Genomic DNA, 12,400 nt, shown 5'->3' on the forward strand with positions numbered 1-12,400 from the left:
TTTAATTGACGGATAGCCAGGGGCACACTCCAACACTTCCACAATCATTTACAAAAGAAGCATGTGTTTAGTGAATCGGCCAGATCAGAGGCAGCATGGATGACCAGGGATTTTCTCTTGATAAGTGTGTGAATTGGACCATTTTCCTGTCCTGCTAAGCATTGGAAATGTAACGAGTACTTTTGGGTGTCAGGGGAAATGTATGTAGTAGACTATTTTCTTTAGGAATGTAGTGGAGTAAAACAAAGTCATCAAAAATAGAAATAGTAATGTACAGATACACTAAAAAACGACGCAGTGCATTCGGAAAGTATTTTGAATCCTTGCCTTATTCCATATTGTTACGTTCTAGCCTTATTCTAAAATGTATTAAATCGTTTTTACTTCTCATCCATCTACACACAATACCCCATAATGATGATGCAAAAACAGGTTTGGCAGCGATTACAGCCTCGAGTCTTCTTGGGTATGACGCTACAAGCTTGGCACACCTGTATTTGGGGAGTTTCTCTCATTCTTCTCTGCAGATCAACTCAAGCTCTGTCAGGTTGGATGGGGAGTGTTGCTGCACAGCTATATTCAGGTCTCTCCAGAGATGTTCGATCGGGTTTAAGTCTGGGCTCTGGCTGGGCCACTCAAGGACATTCAGTGACTCGAAGCCACTCCTGCGGTGTCTTGGCTGTGTGCTTAGGGTCATTTTCCTGTTGGAAGTAGAACCGTCGCCAAGGCCTGACCAAGGTCCTTCTCCCTCGATTGCTCAGTTTGGCCGGCCGGCCAGCTCTAGGAAGAGTCTTGGTGGTTCCAAACTTCTTCCATTTACGAATGATGGAGGCAAATGTGTTCCTGGGGACCTTTAAAGCTGCAGAAATGTTTTGGTACCTTTCCCCAGATCTGTGCCTCGACACAATCCTGTCTCGGAGCTCTACGGACAATTCATTTGACCTCACATCTTGGTTTTTGCTCTGACATACACTGTCAACTGTGGGACCTTGTATAGACAGGTGTGAGCCGTTCCAAATCATGTCCAATCAATTGAAATTGCCACATGTGGACTCCAATCAAGTTGTAAAAACATCAAGGATGATCAATGGAAACAGAATGCACCCGAGCTCTATTACGAGTCTCATAGCAAAGGGTCTGAATACTTGTGTAAAAAAGGGTGCTGTTTATTTTTAATACATTTGCAAAAATCTCTATAAATCTGTTTTCACTTTGTCATTATAGTGTGTGGATTGATGAGGAAAAAAATATTGAATTAATCAATTTTAGAACAAGGTCATAAAGTAACAAAATGTGGAAAAAGTCAAGGGGTCTGAATACTTTCCGAATGCACTGTATATACTGTATACACTGAGGCTGCCTGGCTGCTCATTTGAAATGGAATCAGGTCTATTCCATTGTTAAATACAGTACACACATTCATTCCTGGGTTTCTTTATTTGTACTATTTTCTACATAGTAGAATAATAGTGAATATATCAAAACTATGAAATAACACATATGGAATCATGTGTAACCAAAAAAGTGTTAAACAAATCAAAATATATTTTATATTTGAGATTCTTTGAAGTAGCCACCCTTTGCCTTGATGACAGCTTTGCACACTCTTTGCATTACTTCAACCAGCTTCATGAGGTAGTCACCTGGAATGCATTTCAATTAACAGGTGTGCTTTGCTAAAAACGAATTTGTGGAATGTTTTCCTTCTTAATGCATTTGAGCCAATCAATTGTGTTGTTACAAGGTAGGGGTGATATACAGAAGATAGCCCTATTTGGTAAAAGACCAAATCCAAATACCAAGTTCAAAGAACTTTGAAAGTTTCTTTAAGTGCAGTTGCAAAAACCATCAAGCGCTATGATCAAACTGTCTCTCATGAGGACCACCACAGGAAAGGAAGACCCAGAGATACCTGCAGAGGATAAGTTCATTCGAGTTAACTGCACCTCAGAAATTGCAGCCCAAATAAATGCTTCAGAGTTCAAGTAACAGACACATCTCAACATCAACTGTTCAGAGGAGACTGCGTGAATCAGGCCTTCATGGTCAAATTGCTGCAAAGAAACCACTACTAAAAGACAACAATAATAAGAAGAGACTTGCTTGGGCCACGAAACATGAACAATGGACATTAGACCGGTGGAAATCTGTCCTGTGGTCTGATGAGTCTGAATTTGAGATTTTTGGTTCCAACCGCTCTGTCTTTGTGAGACACAGAGTAGAACGGCTGTGTAGTTCCCACCGTAAACCATGGAGGAGGAGGTGTGATGGTGTGGGGGTGCTTTGCTGGTGACACTGCCAGTGATTTATTTACCAGCATGGCTACCACAGCATTCTGCAGTGATACGCCATCCCATCTGGTTCGCACTTAGTGGGACTATCATTTTTTTTTCAACAGGAGAATAACCCAACACACCTCCAGGCAGTGTAAGAGCTATTTGACCAAGAAGGAGAGTGATGGTGTGCTGCATCAGGTGACCTGGTCTCCACAATCACCGACCTCAACCCAATTGAGATGGTTTGAGATTAGTTGGACCACAAAGTGAAGGAAAAGCAGCCAACAAGTGCACAGCATGTTCGTAAACTCCTGTTGGAAAAGCATTCCAGGTGAAGCTGGTTGAGAAAATGCCAAGAATGCATAGCTGTCAAGGCAAATGGTGGCTACTTTGAAGAATCTCAAATATAAAATATATTTTGATTTGTGTAAAAACATTTTGGTTACTACATGATTCCATATGATATTTCATGGTATTAATGTCTTCACTATTATTTTACAGTGTAGAAAATAGTAAAAATAAAGAAAAACCCTTGAATGAGTAGGCGTGTCCAAACTTTTGACTGGTACTGTAAGTGTCAATCCAAAGATGTGACGTATACAACAAACATCTGGACTACTGATGATAAATTTATGATAATGATTGTGGGGGCTGTCTTGTTAGACTTCAGTGCAGCTTTTTACATTATCGATCATAGTCTGCTGCTGGAAAAATGCATGTGTTATGGCTTTACACCCCCTACTATAATGTGGATGAATAGTTACTTGTCTAACAGAACACAGGGTGTTCTTTAATGGAAGCCTCTCAAACATAATCCAGGTTGAACCAGGAATTCCCCAGGACAGCTGTTTTTGGCCCCTTGCTTTATTTTTTATTTTTTTACTAACAACATGCCACTGACTTTGAGTAAAGCCAGAGTGTCTATGTATGCGGATGACTCAACACCATACACGTCAGCTACTACAGCGACTGAAATGACTGCAACACTTAACAAAGAGCTGCAGTTAGTTTCAGAGTGGGTGGCAAGGAATAAGTTAGCCCTAAATATTTCTAAAACTAAAAGCATTGTATTTGGGACAAACCATTCACTAAACCTCAACTCAATCTTGTAATAAATAATGTGGAATTGACTAAACTGCTTAGAATAACCCTAGATTGTAAATTATCATGGTCAAAACATATTGATACAGTAGTAGCTAAGAGGGGGAGACGTCTGTCCATAATAAAGCGATGCTCTGCCTTCTAAACAACACTATCAACAAGGCAGGTCCTACAGGCGCTAGTTTTGTCGCACCTTGACTACTTTTCAGTCGTGTGGTCAGGTGCCACAAAAACGGACAGCATAGCTGGCGCTTGGATGTACACAAAGAGCTAATGTTAACGATATGCAGGTAAATCTTTCCTGGCTCAAAGTGGAGGAGAGATTGACTTCATCGCTACTTCTTTTATGAGCAATATTGACATGTTGAATGCACCGAGCTGTCTGTCTAAACTACTGTCACACTGTCAGACACCCATGCATACCCCACAAAACATGCTACAACAGGTCTCTTTACAGTCCCCAAGTCCAGAACAGACTATGGGAGGCGCACAGTACTATATAGAGCCATGACTACATGGAACTCTATTCCACATCAAGTAACTGATGCAAGCAGTAAAATAATATTTAAAAAATAGATAAAAAACACCTCATGGAACAGCAGCGACTGTGAAGCAACACAAACATAGGCACAGACACCTGCATACACACACGATAACATATGCACTATACACACATACACACACACACTTAGTACTGTTGATATGTGCTAGTGGTGAAGTAGGGGCCTGAGGGCACACAGTGTGTTGTGAAATCTGTGAATGTATCGTAATGTTTTTTAAATTGTATAAAACTGCCTTCATTTTGCTGGACCCCAGGAAGAGTAGCTGCTGCCTTGTCAGCAGTTAATGGGGATCCATAATAAATACAAACACTTAGGGGGAGGTTTGACAGACATATTATTAACCCCACAGCTGCAATTGAAAGGGGAAAACTTTACTGAAAACGTTACATTGTGTGTGTGAAATAAGAGGAAACTAATACAGAAAATGCATTTGAAAAAAGGTTACTCATAATTCAGAAATAACTGAATTATTCAAACCATAAACCATTTCCAATGTGAGTGTTTGGAGAAATATCTGATGGAAACCTGTTTGGACAAACAATTACAGAGTCATCGTGCTAATAATATACATGGTGATGATGTCATGTCATAACCGTTGTCAGGAACCAACATGGCTCACACGGGGTCTGATGAACTTCATTAACACTCAGCCATTTATAAAACCTTGTCTGTGTCTCAAATGGCACCCTATTACCTATATACGGCACTACTTTGACCAGGGCTTCTGGTCCAAAGTAGTGCACTACATAAAGAATAGGGTGCCATTTGGGATGCCACCCTCAACTTTGCCTGATTTCCCCAGACTACTGTGCTCACTGCCGTGTCTCAACAATACCCTGTCTACTCTCTGAGGATACACACCCTGGTGGAGTCAGATATACAGTATTCTCAATGCACCAGACAATGTGACATAACAATGATGAAACTAAATGGGGCGGCAGGTTGCCTAGCGGTTAGAGCGTTGGGCCAGTAACCGAAAGGTTAGACACATTTCAGTTGAAGGCATTCAGTTGTACTACTGAATTTCCCCTTTCCCTAAATGCTCAAGTGCTGAAGTGTGGCAGTGTCAAGGAGTTACATAAGGAGTCAAGGGTGCAAGCCCCCATGAAATATACATTATCGTAGATGATGTGATGCCCTTAGCATGCATGGCCAGGAGATAAACAGGAAATCAATAAAACATAATATCACATGCAAATAATAATGCATGTGCGAACACACCCACATTAAATTAGCCCAGTGGCAGATAACATGTGTGTGACTGGAACAGAATGGATACAAAAATAGGATGGCACCAGTGAGAAATTGAATTGAGAATGGAAGCAATATCCATTAATAGCTTGTTACGCCCCCTGTATTTAATTCAAGAAATTCTTGAAGTTAAAAGCTCAATGTCATTAATAATGGATTTGCAATGTGATTTTATTCAATATCATGCCTCAGTATATGTTTCTATCAATAGATTTTGAACTTGATGTGGGTGAATTTACAATCCATTTCTTCTGACATGACATGCTTTTTGCAAAAAAGACTGTGTATTGACGCCCTGGTCCACACACACACACACACACACACACACACACACACACACACACTGTTCAGAACCCAAATGTCTCCGATACATATTTGATATATTCTTAATTTAGGGAGAACAATGTGGTTTATTACTGTTTCTTTCCTCACACATAATGTACTTGTTTGTAAATAATAGGCCTAGTTGTAAAGAGTTTCCCATTTGTATGCTAAGCTGGGCTACATATATCTAGCCCTATACTGTATGGTGTGAGGAATTCAATTGAACATGCACAACGTCGAGCTCACCATTGGACCAAACACATTCACAAGGATATCACATCATGAAACATGATACCATTTTGTTTTGCGACAGATTATTTTCTCTCCCTATGATTGCTTATTTAAGATGTAACACCTATAACCCACCAAGAAGCTACTCAGGGTATGCTACTCAAAATGCTTTGCAGTGCGCGTAAAACCTGAAATGTTGTACGTTCTATGGCAGTTGGTGCCTAATAATTAATAACAGTAGAACCTCTTGGGCATGATGGGAGCTAAGTGTAGGCTATGAGGTACGTGCAGTCAGAAGTTAACACACGTAGGCTAATGGGCTGCAACTCTCTTCATTCCAAAGAGCATATTTAACACTTACCTCCATATCTGTCCAAGCTGCAAGATGTGGGTGACGGATTGCGCGGACCATATGAATACTGAACAGGACGCCGACCTTTTCTTATTAGTCGGGGTTGCCGTGCTGCTGTTGCTGTTGGTTGTGGTGTTGCTCTTGCTCGCGGTGGACGCCTGTCTTTGAGGTGTGGACGGTTGGGCGCCCACATCTCCATGAGAAGCCGAACCGCTCAGCAGCTTCCCGTCCATGTGGGATGAGCAGTTTGCCGCACCGGCGGCATTGGAGCCCTCGTCGGTGCTGAAATCGTGGACGAACCACCGAAAACTAAAGACTTGGACGGAGAACGACCCTAGCACAACAAAAAATAGCGTGAGCCCGAACCACCAGTAGTCGCGACGGAGGTAATAGTCGACAGAAAGCCAAATGTCGGTGCCTACATCGGCGAAATACACAACCACTGCAGCGAGAATCCATAGACAGTCCCATATCGTGTATTTTGTTTGCTGCTCTCTGCCAAGGCGAAGACATGTCGAATTAGAACCACAGCACCGCGATTCCCCATTCACGAATTCCCCATCCCCGGTTCCCGAATCCGGCTGCGATCCTGGAACGAGTCCTTGTACTGAGCCTGAGTGGTCCGAATTCTGCAAAGGCGTGAACGCTACATCGCTCTTTCTAATTTTCAATACCCCATCAGATTTAGCGGCCATTATCGTAGCTTTTTCTTTCTCCTCCAGCCAACACCGTCTTTTCTCCTCCCGTTTTCTTGTCTCCCCCTCGGCTTCTGTGTTCCAGGCGAAGAGATACTGGGCTGGGCGACCTCCTCTTCCGCCAGCTACAGCGCCGCCTGTTCATAACAAAGCAACCCTACCGCTCGGCAGCGGGTACGAACCATATGCTCTCCCATGGCACATACTTGAAACTATGACATCATTGCTTCGCAACTCTTCCTCAGTCGCTCATCACCTCACATTTCTCCTCAATAGCCACAATAGAGCTACAGCATATTGCAATTCACTCTTGATAGGCCCAATTAAACCAAATGTATAGGCTAATTAAAATATATATAAATAGGCTATATATATATATTCCAAAGCACTTCAATAAAATGAATCGAAGGCCTGGCCAATATTTCAGGTAGGTTATACTTGACCAACGATGAGCAAAATACAATAGGCTATTAACCTAACCTAATCCAGACCCACTAGGCAAAAACTGGTTGAATCAACGTCGAATCCACATAATTTAAACGTTGAATCGACGTGGAAAACTGATTGGATTTGCAAAAAGTCATCAACTTCAGAGAATTCTGTATTTTTTCACCCAACCTTGAACCTAAATCACGTTGAATGATTGTTAGTTGACAACTCAACCAAATGTAAATAAAAACTAGACGTTGAACTGACGTCTGTGCCCAGTGGGGAGGGAATAGGGCTCTCCTGCTGCCACTATGAAATAATACAATAGCTATAAATAACTGGAGCAGTGACGCACGCACCCACTAGAAAGTGTTGATTTGTGGTTAAGAAGTCAATTATCCCACTATTCACATATGTAGCCTATTTCTCATCTGGGTATTCTGGTACAGTGCATACAACGGTTCAGCACCATGGACAGCTCCCGCGTCAACTCACTTTCATACTGTAGCCTACTGCTACCCTCATACAGAATACGCCGGTAAGCAATCAAGTCCCGTCATTTATTACTAGAGGGTCCCGACACTGTCATTGACTGCGATTTTAATGAATGATCTCCGCAGTTATAACAGGCTATGCCTTGGCACAACCGCTGTGATTTTGACACGCCCTCCTCGCAGCTTGGCTGCACGCATGGCCAGAGGACGACCACGCTATATAACTGCACAACCTCAAAACACGACCACGACCTTAATTCAATGGTATTTTGTTGAAATGCTGAACAGTGACACTAAAATATTATTATTTGCGATGTAAAACTGAGAGATTGATTGTATTAGCTGTCTAAAATGAGGGAAATAGTTAATAAATTGTGTGCCTGTGTGAGAGGTGGAGAGCATCCAGATATAAATATGGACCCTGTCACAAAGAAAAATCTATCCATGCCATGACTGATTGACAGACAGGTGATGCTACAGAGGAGTGAGAATGAGGAGATGGGGAAAAGAGGACAACTCTATAGCTCTATATTACTAAACACTATAACACACTCATAATGGCTTATACAGTGGCACTGCGGCACCTAGGGGCCCCGAATGACAACCGTAGCCTCCCTCCCAGGCAGCCAATCTGCGACGCATGGTAAATCTTCAAAGATGTGACCATCTGTCATTAGTGGTGCAGGGGAGGATAAATACCTTGGCGTGACTCGAAATGCTAGTGTTTGGCAGATCCCATTTCAAGCCCCACTGACGTGAAGATGAGCGTCACACATCTCCTTCCACCACTGGCCAGTGTTGTGCCATGTTGCTGTACCTGTGGCCATCTCTCTCTCTCTCTCTCTCTCTCTCTCTCTCTGACTGCCACAGCCACACCACTTATGGGTGACTAGGCCAGAAGGATGGTGCTGTCACCTCGCCTGGCTACCCAGACTCCTTGCTCTGGCCAAACGCTACGCCACACCCACAGACGTTAGTTTCTTCTCCGCAATGAGTCTGGATCTGAGTACCTCCCCAACCCTTCACCGAATGTGAACACATTCGGGGCCGTCTGATAGGTCCAGAAACCGATGGGTTGGGCCAGAGCCAGAACACACGTAGGTAAAGCAGTGGTTTGGAAATGCGCAGCCTCTGCCAAGTCCACAACAACTAGATGTTCTGGTTTTCAGGGGAAATGAAAGAGAGCCTGTGGCGTGGCTTCCTCTTTTGAACATTAAGAAGGCAACACTCCATCTTAACTCCTCCTCCACATTTACTGGATTGGTTGAACAGTGCAGAAGAAAACCTCCTGTGCAAGTTTTATTCCCATCTTGTCAAGATGTAGGGGATCTAGTTTCAGGCGTTTATTTTCAAGCCTGCTTCGATGGGTTATACAATGAGTCATTGGCTTTGATACTCTGATTGGTTAGAGACGATCCAATCACTGACAATGCCTTTCGTGCACCTCATCACCATAAAGAACTTCAATGATGGCAGTCTCAGACTAAAGTATGTAGCGAACGACAGAGCAGCGAGAGAATTTAGTGTGAGTTGTCAGGCTAGCTGTCACCTGGTGCTGGATCCTCTCCTAGCTCACCTGTCACATCATAAACACAACACACTGTGGAGGAATGGCTCACTCCGTACCAACCAGAAACAGACTTTCCTAAATGCAGTTTGGACAAATGTCAGATGAGTTGGTCCATCTTTGGCCCAGTGGGCCTGTCTGAATTGCAGTTTTTTTGCGCATAATGTTTATTTGGATAACAACGGGGGCCTCTAGAAAAAAATTGCCTGTTTGGTGGCCACAAGGGAAAAATGGGCCGGTGTGTTTGCAATGCCCGGGATGGTTTCTGGTCCCGGGTACCAACACTACTGTAGTAGAGAACCTCAACAATGTATTTCTTCTCATTAGATGGAACTCATTAAATAGGAGGGCTGCTGTGAGCTGTTTAACTTTTGCCATGATGAAATAAGGGCCACCTCACAGAACTAGGGACAGCCCCCACATTATCTCACCCATGTTTTATAGCTGTGCTTCCTATCTTTAGCCCTCACCTCTTGATTTGAAGTAACTGAAAAGGTACATTATTCATAACTGTCTGCAGCAATGAATTCTCACACATATTCATGTTTATCATGTGGAATTCTCACTTTCAATTACTCCACCATAAATTGCTGTTAAAATCTTTCAGCAGTAAGCATATTAGTTATTCAAGAGAGACTCCTGTTCTGTGGAGGAGACATCCCTCCCTATGCAACCACAATTTAATTACTGCTGTCTACTCTTATTGATTTGAACAGGCACTCTGTCAAATGGATAGCTATGCCTAGCTCTGAATTCCATCATTAATTCCTCCTAATGATTTCCAAGGTTAATTTTTTATGACAGGAGCAATCATACAACTCCACTGGCCTCTTGAATCAGTTGCATCAGTGGCAACCAGCAAATAAATACTCATCTGAATGTACTGGGAAAGGGAAAGGAAAGGGGGATTCCTAGTCAGTTGTCCAACGGAAAGTATTCAACTGAAATGTGTCTTCCGCATTTAACACCTCATGGTCTCTTACTGTTAAGTACTGGACACAACACAAACTCACTGGAGTATTTTTTAATTTAAAATATGTTTCCAACCTAGATTATTTCTTTATCATAAAAGAAAGCAGTCGCCAAATATGCATGCTTCATTGGTACTGTATATTAAAAGATCCAGATGACATTGTCTATTCAAAGCCCAGTGTTGCATCAAATATCTGGGCCATATCTACAGTATGAAATATTAATAGAGCAACCCTCAGCATCATACGTCATCAGAACCAGGCAGGCTGCTGTGATCCTCTCCTAAAACACATGGTATCAATTCAATGTATACAGTCTATTTACTGTAATTCACATGCTATACTATAATTACTATACGTATATTCTACAGACATATCCTATTCTAAAATATACCATCCTGTAACAAACATGATACATGAACTGAGTTTCAGATCAGTCTGACCTTTCTGTCAGAAGGGTTTGGGTTCATTTTACACTTACTATCTGCAATGAATAGATTATGTAAAACACACACAGATGCAGAATTCAGAGGTGATGAATATTGAAAAAATGTATATCGATCAGCAGATCTGGCAGAAAACATGCTCATCATTCTGAATTTGAATGAAATGTAATTTTGTCAAGTGAAGAATCTTCTTCCTTTGTTATTAATGACAGCCGTAGTTGCTCAGCACAAAACCCCAACGTTTCAAAGTCAGGACCTGCGGTGAGACAACATGCCATTGTGACAGGTCCGTTCGAATAGTAAGAGAGCTGACATGCTAAAAGTGGGACAGTAGCCTTTGCTATCTAGAGCCACTCTCAGACTGGCATCTAACTGTAAAGATGGTGACACAGGGAGGCTTGTCCACTGAACCAAACAAGGCTTGTCATGAGAAGAGGCTTCGTCTGAAACTTTTTCAAACTGGGTTAGACGTCTTGGATTTACAGTGCCTTCAGAAAGTATTCATCATTTTTTACTCTCACTCATCTACACACAATACCCCATAACGACAAAGTGAAACATGTTTTTAGAAATGTTTACAAATGTATTGAGAATAAAATACAGAAATATATTGCATAAGTATTCACACGCCTGAGTCAATACACGTTAGAATCACCGTTGGCAGAGATTACAGCTGAGGATCCTTTTGGGTAAGTCTCGAAAAGCTTAGCACATGTGGATTGTACAATATTTGCACATTCTTTTTAAAATCCTTCAAGCTGTCAAGTTGGTTGTTGATCATGTCATAACTGTAACTAGGACACTCAGTAATATTCAATATCCTCTTGGTAAGCAACTCCAGGGTATATTTGGCCTTGTGTTTTAGTTTATTGTCCTGCTGAGAGGTGCATTTGTCTCCCAGTGTCTGTTGGAAAGCAGACTGAACCAGGTTTTCCTCTAGGATTTTTCCTGTGCTTAGCTCTATTCCATGTCTTTTTATCCCACAAATCTCCCTAATTGTTGCCGATGGCAAGCACACCCATAACATGAAGCAGCCACCACCATGCTTGAAAATATGAATAGTGGTAGTTAATTTCTTTGACAGATTTTTTGCAGTTTTACTTTAGTGCCTTATCGCAAACAGGATGCTTTCTTTTGGAAAATGTGTATTCTGTACTGGCATCCTTCTTTTCACTCTGTCATTTAGGTTAGCATTGTGAAGTAACTACAATGTTGTTGATCCATCCTCAATTTTCTCTCATCACAGCTATTAAACTGTGCAACTGTTTTAAAGTCACCATTGGCCTCATTGTGAAATCCCTGAGCGGTTTCCTTCCTCTCCAGCAACTAAGTCAGGAAGGTTGCCTGTATCTTTGTAGTGATTGGGTGTATTGATACACCATCAAGTGTAATTAATAACTTTACCATGCTCAAAGGGATATTTAATGTCTGCTTTTTTAATTTATACCCATCTACCGATAGGTTCTTTGCAAGGCAATGGAAAACCTCCCTGATCTTTGTGGTTGAATCTGGTTTGAAATGCACTGCTTGACTGAGGGACCTTACAGATAATTGTATGTGTGGGGTACAGAGATGAGGTAGTCATTCAAAAATCATGTTAAACACTATTATTGCACACAGAGTGAGTCCATGCAACTTATATGACTTGTTAAACACATTTTTACTCCTATTTAGACTTGCTACAAGAAAGGATTGAATAT

General features: G+C 41.8%; 1 protein-coding gene across 1 annotated transcript in view; it reads right to left on the bottom strand.

Moving 5' to 3' along the window:
• Nucleotides 1–6,961, bottom strand: part of LOC112260487 (XK-related protein 4-like) — a 64,002-nt gene extending 57,041 nt beyond the window's left edge. Inside the window, exon 1 of the mRNA XM_024435633.2 lies at nucleotides 6,108–6,961. Within this exon, the coding sequence (XP_024291401.1) occupies nucleotides 6,108–6,793 (686 nt within the window). The 5' untranslated portion in view covers nucleotides 6,794–6,961. The remainder of the gene's footprint in view (nucleotides 1–6,107) is intronic.
• Between the last annotated feature and the right edge of the window lie 5,439 nt (nucleotides 6,962–12,400).

The sequence above is a fragment of the Oncorhynchus tshawytscha genome, linkage group LG10, assembly GCF_018296145.1.
Source record: "Oncorhynchus tshawytscha isolate Ot180627B linkage group LG10, Otsh_v2.0, whole genome shotgun sequence".
NCBI lineage: Eukaryota > Metazoa > Chordata > Actinopteri > Salmoniformes > Salmonidae > Oncorhynchus > Oncorhynchus tshawytscha.